Source organism: Grampus griseus (genome assembly GCF_964374135.1).
Source record: "Grampus griseus genome assembly, chromosome: 6".
NCBI classification, from domain to species: domain Eukaryota; kingdom Metazoa; phylum Chordata; class Mammalia; order Artiodactyla; family Delphinidae; genus Grampus; species Grampus griseus.
Window position 1 is genome coordinate 7,334,820 of NC_139000.1, and position 20,497 is coordinate 7,355,316.

Below are 20,497 nucleotides of genomic sequence, written 5' to 3' on the forward strand. Positions count from 1 at the left end.
AAGGAAAGAAATCATAAAGATCAGAGCAGAAATAAATAAAATAGAAACAAAGAAAACAATAGCAAAGATCAATAAAACTAAAAGCTGGGGCTTCCCTGGTGGCGCAGTGGTTGAGAGTCCGCCTGCCGATGCAGGGGATACAGGTTCGTGCCCCGGTCCGGGAAGATCCCACATGCCGCGGAGTGGCTGGGCCCATAAGCCATGGCCGCTGAGCCTGCACGTCCGGAGCCTGTGCTCCACAACGGGAGAGGCCACAACAGTGAGAGGCCCGCGTACCGCAAAAAACAACAACAACAACAAAAAAAACCTAAAAGCTGGTTCTCAGAAGATAAACAAAATTGATAAACCATTAGCCAGACTCATCAAGAAAAAGAGGGAGAGGACTCAAATCAATAAAATTAGAAATGAAAAAGGAGAAGTTAAAACAGACACTGCAAAAATACAAAGCATCCTAAGAGACTACTACAAGCAACTCTAAGCCAATAAAATGGACAACCTGGAAGAAATGGACAAATTCTTAGAAAGGTATAACCTTCCAAGACTGAACCAGGAAGAAACAGAAAATATGAACAGACCAATCACAAGTAATGAAATTGAAACTGTGATTAAAAATCTTCCAACAAACAAAAGTTCAGGACCAGATGGCTTCACAGATGAATTCTATCAAACATTTAGAGAAGAGCTAACACCCATCCTTCTCAAACTCTTCCAAAAAATTGCAGAGAAAGGAACACTCCCAAACTCATTCTATGAGGCCACCATCACCCTGATACCAAAAACCAGACAAAGATACTACAAAAAAAGAAAATTACAGACCAATATCACTGATGAATATAGATGTGAAAATCCTCAACAAAACACTAGCAAACAGAATCCAACAACACATTAAAAGGATCATACACCATGATCAAGTGGGATTTATCCCAGGGATGCAAGGATTCTTCAATATACGCAAATCAATCAATGTGATACACCATATTAACAAATTGAAGAATACAAACCATATGATCATCTCAATAGATGCAGAAAAAGCTTTTGACAAAATTCAACACCCATTTATGATAAAAACTCTCCAGAAAGTGGGCATAGAGGGAACCTACCTCAACATAATAAAGGCCATAGATGACAAACCCACAGCAAACATCATTCTCAATGGTGAAAAACTGAAAGCATTTCCTCTAAGATCAGGAACAAGACAAGGATGTCCACTCTCACCACTATGATTCAACATAGTTTTGGAAGTCCTAACCACGGCAATCAGAGAAGAAAAAGAAATAAAAGGAATACAAATTGGAAAAGAAGAAGTAAAACTGTCACTGTCTGCAGATGACATGATACTATACATAGAGAATCCTAAAAATGCCACCAGAAAACTACTAGAGCTAATCAGTGAATTTGGTAAAGTTGCAGGATACAAAATTAATGCACAGAAATCTCTTGCATTCCTATACACTAATGATGAAAAATATGAAAGAGAAATTATGGAAACACTCCCATTTACCACTGAAACAAAAAGAATAAAATACCTAGGAATAAGCCTACCTAGGGAGAAAAAAGACCTGTATCCAGAAAACTATAAGACGCTGATGAAAGAAATCAAAGATGATACCAACAGATGGAGGGATATACCATGTTCTTAGATTGGAAGAATTAATATTGTGAAGATGACTATACTACCCAAAGCAATCTACAGATTCAGTGCAATCCTTATCAAATTACCAATGGCATTTTTTACGGAACTAGAACAAATCATCTTAAAATTTGTACAGAGACACAAAAGACCCCAAATAACCAAAGCAGTCTTGAGGGGAAAAAACGGAGCTGGAAGAATCAGACTCCCTGACTTCAGACTATACTACAAAGCTACAGTAATCAAGACAATATGGTACTGGCACAAAAACAGAAACATAGATCAAAGGAACAAGATAGAAAGCCCAGAGATAAACCCACGCACCTATGGCTAACTCATCTATGACAAAGGAGGCAAAGATATACAATGGAGAAAAGACAGCCTCTTCAATAAGTGGTGCTGGGAAAACTGGACAGCTACATGTAAAAGAATGAAATTAGAACACTACCTAACACCATACACAAAAAATAAACTCAAAATAGATTCGAGACCTAAATGTAAGACCGGACACTATAAAACTCTTAGAGGAAAACATAGGAAGAACACTCTGACATAAATCACAGCAAGATCTTTTTTGATCCACCTCCTAGAGTAGTGGATTACTCCTAGAGTAATGGAAATAAAAAAAAAAAAATGGGACCTAATGAAACTTAAAAGCTTTTGCACAGCAAAGGAAACCATAAACAAGATGAAAAGACAACCCTCAGAATGGAAGAAAATATTTGCAAATGAATCAATGGACAAAGGATTAATCTCTGAAATATATAAACAGCTCATGCAGCTCAATATTAAAGAAACAAACAACCCAATCCAAAAATGGGCAGAAGACCTAAATAGACATTTCTCCAAAGAAGACATACAGATGGCCAAGAACATGAAAAGCTGCTCAACATCACTAATTATTAGAGAAATGCAAATCAAAACTACAATGAGGTATCACCTTACACCGGTTAGAGTGGGCATCGTCAGAAAATCTACAAACAACAGATGCTGGAGAGGGTGTGGAGAAAAGGGAACCTTCTTGCACTGTTGGTGGGCATGTAAATTGATACAGCCACTATGGAGAACAGTACGGAGGTTCCTTATAAAACTAAAACTAGAATTACCATATGATCCAGCAATCCCACTACTGGGCATATACCCAGAGAAAACCATAATTCAAAAAGACACATGCACCCCAATGTTCATTGCAGCACTATTTACAATAGCCAGGTCATGGAAGCAACCTAAATGCCCATTGACAGATGAACGGATAAAGATGTGGTACATATATACAATGGAATATTACTCAGCCATATAAAGGAACAAGTCATTTGTTGAGACGTGGGTGGATCTAGAGACTGTCATACAGAGTGAAGTAAGTCAGAAAGAGAAAAACAAATATCATATATTAACGCATGTATGTGGAACGCATGTATGTGGAACCATAGAAAAATGGTACAGATGAACCGGTTTGCAAGGCAGAAGTTGAGACACAGATGCAGAGAACAAACATATGGACACCAAGGGGGGAAAACCGTGGTGGGGTGGGGATGGTGGTGTGCTGAATTGGGCGATTGGGACTGACATGTATACACTGATGTGTATAAAATTGATGACTAATAAGAACCTGCAGTAAAAAAAGAAAAACAACTAATACTAAACTTTCTTTGGGTTATTTGTATGGAAATATGTTAATATAAATGTTTCAGACATTACAAAAAAAAAAAAAATCCAAGGGTTAGGGTTAGCAATTGCCTTGAAATTTTCCAGAATGTAGGAAATTTTATAGAACAAATGATCCAGATTCTTCAACAATAGCAAGAAAAAAGAGAGAGATAAGGGAGTCTTAAGATTAAAAGACTGAAGTAAGACACAGCAAACCAAAAAGCTGAACTTTGTATGGATGTTAATTTTCCAACCAATTGTAAAAAAAAAAAAAATTATTGAGACAGCTGGAGAAATTTGAACACTGGCTAGATATCTGATCATATAAAATGAACTATTAGGTTTTTAGGTATGATATTAGTGTTTTGGTTATGTAATAGAGAGTTATATCTCTTAGAGATACATACTAAATTATTTTCCAGATGAAGTAGTATGTTTGAGATTTACTGTAAAACCATCTGGAGGAAGGGGTGCAGGTGGCAGCATAGATGAAATGAGATTGCCATGTGCAGATTCTTGAGGGAGCTGGGGAATGGGTGCCAAAAGGTACATCATGCTGTTCTCTCCACTTCCGTGTAGGTTTGAAATTTTACAAAAAGAATGGTAAACAAAAGCCAAAAAGAGAAATGAAAGGTAACTATAAACTATAAATTTCTGCCTCAAATATGATAAATGCTTAAGGTTCTTAATATTTAGAACTCACATAAGTTGATTTTTCAAAACACAAACTGGTAGAGATATGAACACAGGGCAAAGAACATAGAATTTAGGAATTCCCTGGCAGTCCAGTGGTTAGGACACCATGCTTTCACTGCCGAGGGTGTGGATTCCATCCCTGGTCGGGGAATTAAAATAAGATCCTGCAGCGTCGCCAAAAATTTAAAAAAAGGAAAATAAAAGTTAAAGAAAAAAGAAGAACATACAATTCATAGAAGTGTGAACTGGTACAACTTTAAGATGCAAATCAAGAACCTTAAAGTTGGGACTTCCCTGGTGGTTCAGTGGATAAGACTCTGTACTCCCCAATGCAGGGGGCCCAGGTTCAATTCCTGGTAGTGAACTAGACCCCACATGCATGCCACAACTAAGGAGCCAGTGAGCTGCAACTAAGGAGCCCATGTACTGCAACTAAAGAGCCGGCGGGCCGCAACTAAGACCTGGTGCAACCAAAAAAACAAAGAAACAAAACAAAACCTTCAAGTTCTTTGACCAAGTAATTCCATTTGTAGGAATTTACCTCAAAGAAATAATCAAAAATACAGATAAGACGTACACAAAGTGATATCACTGCAGTGTTACTCACGATAGTGAAAATACAGAAACTTAAATATTCACCAATAGGCATGCTTTTTCAATAAATTTTGGTATGGTTACATGTTGGAAGTATCCGACTTCATCTGTTCATCAAATATTTATTGAATACCTATTATGTGTCAAGGCAATACTTGCAGGTTTTAACACTGCAATGACTACAGTAACTACGTGTTCAAAATACCATATCAAATGATAAAAAGCAATATACATTTCTGTAAGGTTTTAATTTTTATCATAAGCATAGCAGGCGTTCAGTTTATATTAATGAATGAACTAAAGTATTTTGCAGTTGGAAGAAACAAATTTTTTTTTTAACCTAAGAAATTATATCTATATTAGCCCAATTTAGGGTGAGATCACACACACACACGCGCGCACACACACACACACACACACACACACAGAGGGAAAAAAGAAATATAAAGCACTAACAGTGGTTATCTCTAGGTAAGAGGATGACAAGCAGTAATAAGAAGGTATTATTTTTAAATCACTAAACAGTTTTGCTTTCAATGTTCTTCATTTCAAAGACAGAGTCTTCCTGAAGTCCCCTCACCTCAGAAGTGGCCCGGATGATCCCCGAGATGAGGCCGCACAGCTGATTGCCTCGGGTCCGGAAGGCAGACAGGTCAACCCTGGGCAGGTCTCTGCGCTGGTCGGCGGCGTCCAGCTGCTGGCTGAGGTGCAGCACCTCCTCCTGCAGCGCGTAGAGGTTCCGCAGGCGGATCTGGCCTTCTTCCTTCCGGAGCCGCTCCCGCTCCACATGCTTCAGGCGCTGCTGCTCTGCCTCCCGCAGCTTCAGGTTGAGAATCTACAGGAAGGGCGGTCAAATTAAGGGCTCCTGGGCCTTCTCTGTCTACATTCTTCCAGTCCTGTGTGGGCTACCTATTTTCACAGAGAGGCTCAGAGTGACAAAAGGACTGCCCCAAGTCAGCCACACAGTGGCATGACAGGGGCCAGGTCCTCTGTGACTGTGCTGGAACCCAACTCCTCGGGCACGTCACCCAGACACTGAACACCCACACGGACTCTCCCAAGCTCTGACCTTCGCCCTGTGATGATGCTCAGCTTTCAGCTTCTCTTGCTGCCCCAGGGCTTCTCTGGAGCTGAATGAAAAATGGAGGGAGGAAGAGTCAGGGATGCTTCCTAAAATTGTTTTACCTCTCCTAAAAGCCTCCTCTCTTTGTGTTGCATTGCTCATCTTTCCAAGGTTGGTCATTTTTCTAGGTTATAAGTTTCTCTGGCTATTTTATTTTGATACTTAAGGACTCAGAAGTTGTTCAACTCCTTCCCTTTGGGTTTTATGTAGGGAAAGAGTTCCGGTGGACCACGCCGACATTCCCGTTGGAATTCAGGGAACTCACCTCTTCTCCATCACTTCCCGTAAGTCCTGGAATTCTTTATGATGCTTCAGTTCCTTCCGCTCATCAAAGCGCTTCAGCTGCTCAGATGCCATCTCAGAGAGGGCCCGCGCCTGCCTCTCCTGCTCCTCCTGCCACTGCCTCAAGCCCTCCTGCAAAGGATCAAAACCAGCTCTCTGCAGCTCCATTACACCCTGCTCATCTACCCCATGGGCTGCCCTCCCATCAGCCCTTAACTCCATCAAAGATACTTCGGGGCATGGAATCATCTGCCTACTTCTTGGAACCTTTGCTTGAGTCACGTCTCCACTTTGGGTTGATCTTTAAACTCAGCTGTTGTGGAGAGCTTTTCCAACTTGCCCCATATGGTTTATGTCACTCCAGTATAAGCTAAGAATGGACGGGTATTCACCAACGCAGTATCAAATAGCCCTGCACTTTTAAGCTTCCATCCTTAAGCTTACTGTACTCTTTTTCTGTTTTGGCCACACTCTACAGCTTGTGGGATCTTACTTCCCTGACTGGAGATCGAACCTGGGCCCTCGTCCGTGAAAGCATGGAGTCCAGTAACCACTGGACCACCAGGGAATTTCCATCCTGTGTATTCTTATGAGAGCTTCAGGGTAATCTAAAGAAATCCTTATTCTAATTCCATAAACATGCTATGCATACTCCTATCTCACTCCTTCCCTCAAGTTATTATCTCTGCCTAGAGTCTTTTCCTCCACCGTCACTTAGCAAAGTCCCATTCCTTTATACCTAAGGGTACCAGGTATTCCATTTATTATTCACGAGAGTACTCTCATTTGTTTTTTTTTTAAAAATAAATTTATTTATTTATTTATTTTTGGCTGCATTGGGTCTTCATCGCTGCGTGCAGGTTTTCTCTAGTTGCTGCGAGCGGGGGCTACTCTTCGTTGCAGTGTGGGGGCTTCTCATTGCAGTGGCTTCTCTTGTTGAGGGGAGCACGGGCTCTAGGTGCACAGGCTTCAGTAGTTGTGGCACGCAGGCTCTACAGCACAGGCTCAGTAGTTGTGGTGTACGGGCTTGGTTGCTCCACGGCCTGTGGGATCTTCCTGGACCAGGGCTCGAATCCATGTCCCCTGCATTGGCAGGCGGATTCTTAACCACTGTGCTACCAGGGAAGCCCTCTCATTTGGTTTATAAGAGCAATTTGACATTTTAACTATCAAATTTTAAAGTGTATATATCCTTTGACACTCATTCCATTTTAGGACTTTGTCCTGAGGAAATACTTGCATATGTGTGCAAAGATATATGTACAAGGGGACTTCCCACATGCCACGGAACAACTAAGCCCGTGCGCCACAACTACTGAGCTCACGTGCCACAACTACTGAAGCCCCCATGCCTAGAGTACGTGCTCTGCAACAAGAGAAGCCACTGCAATGAAAAGGCCGCGTGCCACAACAAAGACCCAATGCAGCCAAAAATAAATAAAATAAATAAATTTATTTTAAAAAAATAGATATATGTACAAGGATGCTCATTGATAATGAACATCCTTGTTGATAATGGTAATAAATTTGAAACAATTTAAATTAACAGGGTAATAGTTAAACATATTACAGTAGGTCATACTAGAAAATACTCTGCAGCCTTTAAGGAAGATGACATGCTGTATACACTGGCATGGTGATATGTTAATATATATTGTTAAGATATTAGGCTATTGTTTTTGGTTTTTTTTTTGCGGTACACAGGCCTCTCACTGTTGTGGTTTCTCCCGTTGTGGAGCACAGGCTCCGGACGCGCAGGCTCAGCGGCCATGGCTCACGGGCCCAGCCGCTCCGCGGCATGTGGGATCTTCCCGGACCGGGGCACAAACCTGTGTCCCCTGCATCGGCAGGCGGACTCTCAACCACTGCGCCACCAGGGAAGCCCTAGGCTATTGTATTTTAAAAGTTATTTTAAAACTTCCAGTAGGGCTTCCCTGGTGGCAAAGTGGTTAAGAATCCGCCTGCCAATGAAGGGGACACAGGTTCGAGCCCTGGTCCAGGAAGATACCACATGCCGCGGAGCAACGAAGCCCGTGCGCCACGGCTGCTGCTGCGCTCTAGAGCCCATGAGCCTCAGCTACTGAAACCTGCACATCTAGAGCCCGTACTCTGCAACAAGAGAGGCCACTGCAATAAGAAGCCTGTGCACCGCAGCGAGGAGTGGCCCCCACTCGCTGCAACTAGGGAGGGCCCATGCACAGCAACAAAGACCCAACTCAGCCATAAATAAATAAATAAATAAATTTACAAGAAGAAAAAAAAACTTCCAGTAAAAGGCGGCAAATTGAACACAAATATATATCTCCTCTCCTCTGAGACTGTTTAATTAAAAGTTGGGAAGAAAAAAAAAGACTCAACAACAGAGAGCATATGAGGAAGATTATCAGCAAGGAAAACCTTTCTACTCGCATCTGGAGGACAGAAAGTCCATGCAGAAGTGATGATTGAAAGAAGAGAGCTGAGAAAACTCAAGAAGAAACTGTCTTTCTCTCTCTCACTATCTCCATTGCTACCCGCTCCCCTCCAGTCTAAGCAACTGTCATCCTTTTTTATCCAGTGTCAATATGCTTCAATGACTGTTGCTGTCTCTCACGCAGATTATAATAGTCTTCTAACTATATTTTAGAACCTTGGTTCTATGTTTCTCCCTCCAGCATACAAACTCTATGAGGACATGGATTGCGTCTACTTTGTTCACTGTTTTTTTTTTTTTTCTTTTGGCTGTGCCACGCAGCTTATGGGATCTTAGTTCTCCAACCAGGGACTGAACCCAGGCCATCAGCATTGAAAGCATGGAGTCCTAACCACTGGACCGCCAGGGAATTCCCTGTTCACTATTTTATCTAGGCCTAGAACAAAAGTGCTCAATAAGTATTTGGTGATTCCATGAATAAATGAATGAGGGTAGATGCTAGAAGACTTTAAATTTATAAACTCATGTACTCTTTAAAAAGTTTTACAGGGACTTCCCTGGTGGCACAGTGGTTAAGAATCTGCCTGCCAATGCTGGAGACACGGGTTCAAGCCCTGGCCCAGGAAGATTCCCACATGCTGTGGAGCAACTAAGCCCCTGCGCCACAACTACTGAGCCTGTGCTCTAGAGCCCGCGAGCCACAACTACTGAAGCCCACGTGCCTAGAGCCCGTGCTCCACAACAAGAGAAGCCACCGCCGTAAGAAGCCTGCGCACCACAACAAAGAGTAGCCCGCACTCACCGCAACTAGAAAAAGCCTGCGTGCAGCAACAAAGACCCAACACAGCCAAAAATAAATAAATAAAAATTTGAAAAAGAAAAAGTTTTACAAAACATGCATTGTTTTTCTAATAAAAAGAATAAAGTCAAATAAACTAATTAAAATAGTGCTATTCTTTTTTCAAGAGGCTGTTAAGGTCAATCTTCTCAGTATAACCTTATCTGACAACAAAGATCATCTTCAAATTTTGGAGAAGTAAATGGAAGCCAGGAAAGCCCAGGTAATTTTCCCAAAGTCACACGTAAAATAGAAGAGGTAGGATTTGAAACCAGATTTGACTTTAGAGAGCTTACTCTTGACTGCTATGTTATGCTATCTCCCCAGCTGAATCAGAGCTACTAGTAGGTGGGGCACGATGATTATTAGTACATGGTGGCCATTCATAATCCCTGAGGAACTGCATTTAAACGTGGCTCCCTAGGGTCACGCCTGTCTTACTTCAAGGGTTACTTACTGCTCCTTTCATTCTGTGCAGCAGCTCATACATTCGGATGCAGCCTTCCACTTTGATCCCCTGGGAGGACTGAAGTACCATAGGTTCTGTATGCTGGGACTCGTATTTGTCCTATACAGACAGAAGATGGAAAAATTAAGCTTTTAAGACGGTAAAGTTGGTGTTATTCAATCTGAACAAAAATCACATCCTTACTTATGAACAACCAGTAACAACAACAAAACAATATATGTTAGAACCAGTGTGCTTTTCATGATATTGACCTTATTCTAATTGGTTTCCTTAATAAAGTGGATGTTTTTGCTTTGTACAGTTTTTTGTGTTTTTTTTTTTTTTTTTTTTTTTTGCTTGCTCGTTTGTTTTGATTTGTCCAGCACATTTTCCCCATTTCTTCTAATAAGTGTCCGTTTTTGCTGGGTTGGTTTGGATGGAGAAACCCCAGCCCACATCCCTGATTCTTCCACGCCCCCTAGTGTCAGGGGTCACTAAGCATGTGACCAGCCTGGCAATCAAAGTATTCTATTCCCTTGTACCCAGTATCTACTTCAGGAATGAGGCTTATGACCTAAGCTAAGCCAGAGTCCATCTCTGAATTTTCCTGATGGAGCTATTTGGGATGGCTTTCTCTTATTCTGGGGATGCTAAGCTAAGAAGATATGTGTCTAGGGCTACCAAGAGACATCCTGCCAGACAGTCTATCTGAAAGATGAAACCAAGACGAGTTAGACAGAACTGAGAAATGGAGAAGCAAAGCCCTGGGTCTGAGTCACTGAATCAAGTGAGAAATAATATCAAGGACAGACAAGCAGAAAATAGATCCTCTAGATCTAATTGATTCGAAATGCACTCCTAGATTTCCTGGTTATATGAGCTAATTAATTTCTCCCCTGACTCCCTTGTTTTGCTTAAGCTAGTTTAAACTGGGTTTCTGTTACTTAAACACCAAAAATTTGTAAATGATACAATTCATTATATAAAGCCATCCAAAACTTTACTTAAACCTTAAGAATTACGGAATTTTATACCTGGAGAGGACCTTGGCAATGTAGTCCAGTACCAGATTTACAGATGAAGAAACTGAGGCCTAAGGAGGGAAAGATGCCTGCCTGAGGGCATGCCACACTATTAGCAGGATCAGAACTAGAAACTGCTGCCTCTGAGAAGCTGCTCATAGAAACTTAAATTTTTTTTAAAATTTTGAAATAATTATAATTTACAGGAAGTTGGAAACGGTAAATTGATGGTACGAGCCACAGAACTTATTCAGATTTCGCCAGGTTTTACAGGAATTCATTTGGGTACGTGTACAGTTTTATGCAATTTTATCACATGTGTAGCCACCATCACAAAGTACAGAACTGTTCCATCACCATGAAGCTTCCTTGTGCTACACCATTATATTGCTAATCTGTTCTCCATCTCTATAATGATAGCATTTCAAGAACGTTAAATAAATGGAACCATACAGCACAGAATCTTTTGAGATTGGTTTTTTTCACTTCGTATAATGCCTCTGAGATCCTAAGTTGTTGCATATTATCAAGGACTTGTTCCTTTTTATTGCCAGTCGTATTCCATGATAGAGATGTACCAGTTTGTTTAACCATTCATCTGTTGAAAGACATTTCACTGTTTCCAGCTTGGGGATATAATAAATAAAGCTCCTATGATCACTGGTGTACAGATTTTTATGTAAATATAAGTTTTGATTTCTCTGGGAAAAATGCCCAAGAATGCAACCGCTAGGTCATATAGTTAAGCACCTATTTAGTTTTATAAGAAACTGCCAAACTGTTCTCTAGAGCGCCGGTACCGTTCCACATTTCCACCCAAAATACACGAGTGATCCAGATTCTCCACATCATTGTCAGCATTTGGTGGTGTCACTATTTTTTATTTTAACCATTCTGATAGGTGTGTAGTGCTACTTCGTCCTGGTTTTAATTTGCATTTCTTTAATGGCTAATGATTGTGAACATATTTTCATGTACTTATATTGTCTATATATTGTCTTAGGTGAAATGTCTGTTCATATCTTTTGCTCATTTTCTAATTGAAGATTAGAAAGTTTTTGTTTAACCTCTGAGTTTTAAAAATATATTCTAAATATATATTCTCGATATATATTTTAAATATATTCTAGATACATAAACCTTTGTCAGATAGGTCGTTTGCAACTACTTTCTCCCAGTCAGTAGCTTGTCTGATCATCCTCTTCACAAGGTCATTCACTGAGCCACGCTTTTCATTTGATGAGGTCCAATTTATTAATTTTTCCTTCTATGGATTAAGTTGTTTTTTTTTTTTGCGGTACGCAGGCCCCTCACTGTTGTGGCCTCTCCCGCCACGGAGCACAGGCTCCGGACGCGTAGACTCAGCGGCCATGGCTCACAAGCCCATCCGCTCCGCGGCACGTGGGATCCTCCCGGACCGGTGCACAAACCCGCATCCCCTGCATCGGCAGGCGGGCTCTCAACCACTGCGCCACCAGGGAAGCCCGATTAAGTTTTTAGTGCCAAATCTAAAAACTCTTCACCTAGTCCTAGGTTCTGATTATGTTTTTTTTTTTCCCTAAAAGTCTTATAGTTTTACATTTAAGTTCATGATCATTTTGAGTTAATTTTTATGTAAGTTGTAAAGTTTAGGCTAAAGTTCATTTTTGTGTCTATGATGCTCAATTGCTAGAAATATTTTTTAAAGACTAATATTTTAAAAGATGAAGTGTGAAATATAAACTAAAAAGTAAACTTTTTATGTATGTAATCATGCAGTCTTTCATAATATGAATAATCATCTCTGTCCTGTATTATTTTTTAGGATTATTATTTACTGTACAATAAATTCTTTCTTATTGTGAACAACTCTTGCAAAGACATTTCTCCAAAGAAGATATACAAATGGCTAATAAGCACATGAAAATATGCTCAACATCACTAATCATTTAGGGAAATGCAAATCAAAACCACAATGATACACTTCATGCCCACTAGGATGGCTTTTGTAAAACAAAACAAAATAAAAACAAACAAACAGACAAAAACAACCCAGCAAATAACAAACGTTAGCAAAGGTGTGGAGAAACTGAAACCCTTGTGCATTGCTAGTAGGAAAGTAAAATGATACAGCTGCTGTGGAAAACAGTATGATGGTTCCTCAAAAATTTAAACATAGAATTACCATATGATTCCTCAATTCTACTTCTGGGTACATACCCCAAAGAATTGAAAACAGGTACTCAAACTAATACACGTACATGCGTATTCAGAGCAGCACTAGTCACCAACAGCCAAAAGGTGGAAGCAAGCTAAACGTCCAGTGACAGATGAATGAATAAACAAAACATAGTACACACAGTGGAGTATTATTCAGCCTTAAAAGGAAGGAAATTCTGACACATGCGACAACATGGATGAACCTTGAAGACATTATGCTAAGTAAAATAAACCAGTCACAAAATGACAAATATTACATGATCCCACTTATACGAAGTACCTAAAATGGTCAAATTCACAGAGACAGAAAGTAGAATGATGGTTGCTAGGGACTGGGGGTAGGGGGAAATAAGGAGTTATTTATTTATTTATTTATTTATGGCTGCGTTGGGTCTTCATTGCTGCGCGCGGCCTTTCTCTAGTTGTGGTGAGCGGGGGCTACTCTTCGTTGTGGCACACGGGCTTCTCATTGCGGTGGCTTCTCTTGTTGTGGAGCATGGCACGCGGGCTTCAGTAGCTGTGGCATGTAGGCTCAGCAGTTGTGGCTCGCGGTCTCAGTAGTTGTGGCTCGCAGGCTCTAGAGAGCAGGCTCAGTAGTTGTGGCACACAGGCTTAGCTGCTCCATGGCATGTAGGATCTTCCCACACCAGGGATCGAACCCGTGTCCCCTGCCTTGGCAGGTGGATTCTTAACCACTGCACCACCAGGAAAGTCCTGGAGTTATTGATTAATGAATGTAGTGTTTTTAGTTTTGGGTGATGAAAAAGTTCTGGAGATGGATAGTGGTGACGATTACACAACACTATGAATGTACTTAATGCCACTGAATTGTACTCTAAAAAATGGTTAAATGGTAAATTTTATGTCATGAATATTTTACAATTTAAAAAAAGGTTTAAAATTTAAAAACAAATGTTCATACCCTTTTATCTTTGACGCCAGTCAAATCATTTGGGCATTTATTTTAAGATATTAGCCAGAAGACATATTTTAAGATTAAAAATGGAAAGATCTCTCTGCAGAAAGTTTCTCAGTGTAATATCTTTAAAAGCAATGAAATGGAAAAATATAAATGCCTAATAATAAAGGAGCAGTTTAATAAATTACAGGATATTACATATCCTCTAAGTAGACATTTACAAAGGTGGAAATAACGTGAACAAATAATTCAAATAGTTCATGAACAAAATAAAGTTAGGAAGGAAAATCAGAACATGAAAGTGCACATACAATTTAATTATGCCAAGGTACAAGGATGCAGGCATATGAAAGTGGAAAGAAGTAACTGATGACTGAAATGATGAAACCATAGGGAGATTTAACTTCTTCCTTTTGTTGAATTGATAATATATTTTCAGTAAACAAAAGTCTGCAGTGAGTATGAACAAAAAGAACAAAGAACTTTGTCTTTTGGAAGCTAAACGTGAAAAATGTAATCTCTACCTTTCTAAAGAGTTGCCTAGTCTTATTTTGCTGGCACAAAAATCTAAAACTTGAAAAAGCACAATAGTGCTTAGGAGTTTTGGGCTTCCCTGGTGGCACAGTGATTGAGAATCTGCCTGCTAATTCAGGGGACACGGGTTCGAGCCCTGGTCTGGGAAGATCCCACATGCTGCGGAGCAACTAAGCCCGTGAGCCACAACTACTGAGCCTGTGCGTCTGGAGCCTGTGCTCCGCAACAAGAGAGGCCGCGATAGCGAGAGGCCCGCGCACCGCGATGGAGAGTGGCCCCCGCTTGCCACAACTAGAGAAGGCCCTCGCACAGAAACAAAGACTCAACACAGACAAAAATAAATAAATTAATTAATTAATTAAAAAAAAAAAAGAAAGAAAAAGCACAATAGTGCTTAGAAGTTTAGAAGACTTTTTTTCTATTAACTCTTGTTATACTAGTTGTTATATCTTACTTTGATCCAGAAAGGATTTAATGCAGCTTATAAGGGAACATAAAGCATAACAACAGGACTTCCCTGGTGGTGCAGTGGTTAAGAATCCGCCTGCTGGTGCAGGGGATATGGGTTTGAGCCCTGGTCCAGAAGATCCCACATGCCGCGGAGCAACTAAGCCTGTGCACCACAACTACTGAGCCTGCGCTCTAGAGCCTGCAAGCCACAACTACTGAAGCCCGCATGCCTAGAGCCTATGCTCCGCAACAAGAGAAGCCACTGCAATGAGAAGTCTGCACACCGCAACGAAGAGTAGCCCCCGCTCGTTGCAACTACAGAAAACCCGTGTGCAGCAACTAAGACCCAATGCAGCCATAAATAAATAAATAAATAAATATGTCTAGAGATACAAAGAAAGAGAAGAGAAGAGAAAAGAGAAGAGCAGAGCCCCAGCAACAATTTAACTGTTTTAAGTGGGAGAAACAAAGGCAGGAACAAAATAGAGCCAGAAAGAAGGTAAAAACTCATACAGAAGCAACAATAAGGTATGTAAATCTAAGAGCAAGTATAAAATTTACTCTAAGCTTTCCAGCAGCCAACAACAAAAAGGGAGACCTTGTTGAGTTAAACAGATGCAACGCTCATGAGAAAAAAATCCACTTGCTCATGAAATTAATTACTATTCTTGGTACTAAGAATAGAGAGGAATTTCTCTCTCTGGGTCTTCATAAAGAGAACGCTGGGTGATGTGGAAAACACTGTCGCTACAAACAGCTACAAGAATTCGAAGAAGCAACCATTATTTTCTCCAGAGTAAGGTCACTGTAGTATGACAATGTTAAACACTTCAACTTTGCAGCCACCATTGTCTTTTGTCTTAAACTGATCAAAAGCCTTACCTTGGTTCCATCTGGTGTTGCTGAGGAGACTGGTGAGAAGGCAGGGTCTCTGACAGGAGATTTGGGAACAAATGAAGGTTGGCCGAGGGCTGAAGTAGATCTAGGGGATGTTGAAGTCTCAGAGGGAGGTGGGTTCTCTTGCATATTGGGTAGGACATGATCTACTACCCATCCAGAGTAAGAAGACAGCTTGGGAAGAGACATACATTCTTCTAAAACATCCTAGAGGGAAGAAGAAGGTTAAGCTCAACTTGAATGTCAACTGATCTAAGCAATCAAAAATAATTTTGTCCTTATAATCCACTACATGCTTTACTGAAAATCTAAGAAGGCCTAAATAAATATATACATACATACATACCAAAGACCCAAAGTAACTGTATTAACAATCAGAGATGAAGAGAAAGTACAGTAGCTTCTTGATAATGACCTTGACTATTATCCTTTTAGAGTATCAGACTAAATAACCCTAACTACAGAAAAAGGAACAATGCACAAAGATGGTCATTAAAGCAGATTTGAGGGCTTCCCTGGTGGCGCAGTGGTTGAGAGTCCGCCTGCCGATGCAGGGGACACGGGTTTGTGCCCCGGTCCGGGAAGATCCCACATGCCGCGGAGCGGCTGGGCCCGTGAGCCACGGCCACTGAGCCTGTGCATCCGGAGCCTGTGCTCCGCAACGGGAGAGGCCACAGCAGTGAGAGGCCTGCGTACCGCAAAAAAAAAAAGCAGATTTGAAAGCAATCTAAAACGTTGTAACAGAAAAGAACATGAAAGGAATTTTGAAGTAAACTATGGTATACACACTCAGTGAATATTAGTCATTTAAAAATGCCAATTGTGAATCCTATGTAAGGTTCAAATTTTTCCAGTTTTATTGAAAAATAATTGACAAACACCACTGTAAAATTTTAAGGCCTAAACACGATGTTTTGATTTATATATATTGTAAAATGATTAAATAGGTTCAGCTAACAACATGCATCTTCTCATATAGATATAATCAAACGAAAGAAAAAAGGAAAAAAAATTTCTTCTTGTGATGAGACTCTCAGCAGGTACTCTCTTAACTTTCCTATATATTGTATAGCTGTGTTAGCTAACAGTTGTCAAGTTGTATATTACATCCCTAGTACTTATCTATCTTATAACTGGAAGTTTCTATTATTTGACGACCTTACTCCATTTCCTCCTCCCCCAAGATTCAATTTTAAGTGAAAAAACAAGAGTATAAATAACTATGTCTACAATGATATAAAATAAATACAAATAAATACCCTAACAAATTTGAAAGAAATATACCAGAAGTTAAGCTTGGGTGATCAGTGACATATTTCTACTTGTTCTAATTTTCTGTATTTAATTTCTAAATGAACATGTTATACCTTTTAAAATGAAAATAAGCAAATAAAAAATAGGCATAGAAAAGTGCTTACTAGGGACTTCCCTTGTGGTGCAGTGGTTAAGAAGCCCCCTGCCAATGCAGGGCACATGGGTTTGACCCCTGGTCCAGAAGATCCCACATGCTGCGGAGCAACTAAGCCCGCGCACCACAACTACTGAGTCTGCACTCTAGAGCCTGTGAGCCACAACTACTGAAGCCCACGCGCCTAGAGCCACAACTACTGAGTTTGAGCTCTAGAGTCCCCAAGCCACAACTACTGAGCCTGTGTGCCACAACTACTGAAGCCCGTGCGCCTAGAGCCCGTGCTCCGTAACAAGAGGAGCCACCGCAATGAGAAGCCCGCACACCACAATGAAGAGTAGCCCCCACTTGCCGCTACTAGAGAAAGCCCACGCGCAGCAATGAAGACCCAATGCAGCCAAAAAAAAAAAGTTCATTTGGATCATATTTTAGATTCCACTTGTGATATCATATGGTATCTGTCTTTCTCTTTCTGGCTTACTTCACTTAGTCTGATAATGTCTAGGTCCATCCATGTTGCTGCAAATGGCATTATTTCATTCTTTTTATGGCTGAGTAGTAGTCCATTGTATACATATACCACATCTTCTTTATCTCTTCATCTGTCAATGGATATTTAAGTTGATTCCATGTCTTGGCTATTGTAAATAGTGCTACTAACAACATTGGGGTGCATATATCTTTTCAAAAGGGAAGCCTCATACACTGGGGTGCAGTGTATGAGGCTTCCCTTTTCTCCACATCCTCTGCAGCATTTATTATTTGTAGACTTTTTAATGATGGCCATTCTGACCAGCATGAGGTGGTACCTCAGTGTAGTTCTGATTTGCATTTCTCTGATAATTAGCGATGTTGAGCATCTTTTCATGTGCCTATTGGTCATCTGTATGTCTTCTTTCGAGAAATGTCTTCTGCTCATTTTTGGAATGGGTTGTTTGTTTTTGTTATTGAGTTGTACGAGCTGCTTGTATATTTTGGAAATTAAGCCTTTGTCGGTTTCATCGTTTACAAATATTTTCTCCCAGTCTGTAGGTTGTCTTTATTTTGTTTATGGTTTCCTTTGCTGTGCAAAAGTTTGTAAGTTTGATTAGGTCCCATTTGTTTATTTTTGCTTTATTTCTATTGCCTTGGAAGACTAAGAAAACACTGCTATGATTTATGTCAGAGAATGTTCTGCTTATGTTTTCCTCTAGGAGTTTTATGGTGTCATGTCTTATATTTAAGTCTTTAAGCCATTTTGAGTTTATTTTTGTGTATGCTGTGAGGAAATGTTCTAACTTCATTGATTCATGTGCAGTTGTCCAACTTTCCCAACACCCTTCTGAAGGGACTGTCCTTTCTCCATTGTATATTCTTGCCTGCTTTGTTGAAGATTAATTGACTGTAGGTGTGTGGGTTTATTTATGGTCCCTCTATTCTGTTTCATTGATCCATATGTCTGTTTTTGTCCCAATACCATGCTGTTTTAATTACTGTAGCTTTGTTGTATTGTCTAAAGTCTGGGAGGGTTATCCCTTCAGTTTTGTTCTTTTTCCTTAGGATTACTTTGGCAATTCTGGGTCTTTTGTGCTTGTATATAAATTTTAGGATTACTTGTTCTAGTTCTGTGAAAAATGTCATGGGTAATTTGATAGGGATTGCAATAAACCTGTAGATTGCTTTGGGTAGTATGGCTATTTTAATAATATTAATTTTTCCAATCCAAGAGCATGGGATATCTTTCCATTTCTTTGAATCATCTTCAATTTCCTTTCCTTTATCAGTGTTTTACAGTTCTCAGAATATAAGTCTTTTACCTCCTTGGTCAGGTTTATTTCTAAGGTTTCTTTTTTTGGGGGGGGGATGTGACTTTAAAAGGGTTTTTTTTTTAAACTTTCCCTTTCTGATATTTCATTGTTAGTGTAAAGAAATGCAACAGATTTCTGTATGTTAATCTCATATCCTGCTACCTTGCTAAATTTATTTATCAGTTCTAGTAGTTTTTCTGTGGAGTCTTTAGGGTTTTCTATAGATAGTACCATGTAATCTGCATATAATAACAATTTTACCCCTTCCCTCTGATTTGGATACCTTTCTATTTATTTCCCTTGTCTGACTGCTGTGGCTAGGACTTCCAATTCTATATTAGATTAGGAGTGGTGAGAGGGGGCATCCTTGTCTTGCTCCAGATTTTAGCAGGAAGGCTTTCAGCTTTTCACCACCACTGAGTATTGTGTTGACTGTGGGTCTGTCCCACAATAAAAGTAGCTTTATTTGTCCCATAATAAAAGTAGCTTTTATTATGTTGAGATATGTTCCCTCTCTACTCACTTTGGAAAGAGTTTTTATCATGAAAGGATGTTGAATTTGAGACAACTTTTTACTCTTTCTTTACGCCAAAATAAATTCCAGGAGCAAAGTTTCAAATGTAAAAAATAAACCCATAAAAAACACCATCAACGGAGAAAATAATTTCAACTGACAAACTAGAAAAAAAGATGCAATATATATCACAGATAAAGGAATATTATTATCCTTAATACATAAAGAACTTATAAAATATTAGCAAAACCCCAATAGAAAAATGAGCAAAAGACATAAACTGGCAAATATACACACACAAGGTTACAAGTAGTGGATCACAACTCATTGAATAAAATAGGAACCCATGAGGATACTGATATAAACAATTAAACAGAAGGAACCCATGAGGATTCCGATATGAATAATTAAACGGAAGAGAAAAGGAAGCTCTTCCTCACAGTAGAACGCCAGCTAACAAACGTAGGAACGGTAGCTATAAAGAAACACCATTCGTCTACATCACAGAAAAGACTGATTCAGGAAGAAATCACCCATAAATGCTAACGGTGGAGGTTTGATAAGAAAAAAATATTTTGGTGTAACCTTGGACTACCTCCCAACAAAATACTACGAAGTTACAAAAGGGAAAAAGATGAACTTTAAGTGAATTTTACGTGGAAATATCTGGAAGTTACCGTTGTAACCAAGTGATCAATGTGAGCATCACCAGTGTTGGGATGGGCTGAAGCATCTATGTGTGACTGATGTGACTTACTGAGGACACAGCATCATTTCTGTGGTAGTCCTGCTAAGAATGCATAATCTGAGTCTACACCATACAGAGTCAGGCTGGAATTCATCCTATAGAATGTAACATATGTATTCTTTAAAACCGTCAAAGACATGAAGACAGAAATGCTTTAGAAGTGTTTCACATTTAAGTCTGAAGAGACAAGACATCATACCTGTAGCTAGATTACCAGCAACTCGGGAAGAGGAGTTATGCCTTAACCGTCTCTATATTCCCCCACCTGCGCGGTCTAGTACAGGGCTTTGCGACTCTTAGATGCAGTGACCACGCCCCCATTAAAGTTCCCAGGTCCGTCCAACTTCC

General features: G+C 40.0%; 1 protein-coding gene across 1 annotated transcript in view; it reads right to left on the reverse strand.

Moving 5' to 3' along the window:
• The window catches only part of GLE1 (GLE1 RNA export mediator), a 43,888-nt gene that overhangs the window by 22,847 nt on the left and 544 nt on the right, over positions 1-20,497 (reverse strand). Inside the window, exons 2-6 of the mRNA XM_082656535.1 lie at positions 15,678-15,899; positions 9,681-9,791; positions 5,956-6,104; positions 5,637-5,697; positions 5,148-5,402 (exon numbers count right to left, since the gene is read on the reverse strand). Coding sequence (XP_082512661.1) covers positions 5,148-5,402; positions 5,637-5,697; positions 5,956-6,104; positions 9,681-9,791; positions 15,678-15,899 — 798 coding nt within the window. The remainder of the gene's footprint in view (positions 1-5,147; positions 5,403-5,636; positions 5,698-5,955; positions 6,105-9,680; positions 9,792-15,677; positions 15,900-20,497) is intronic.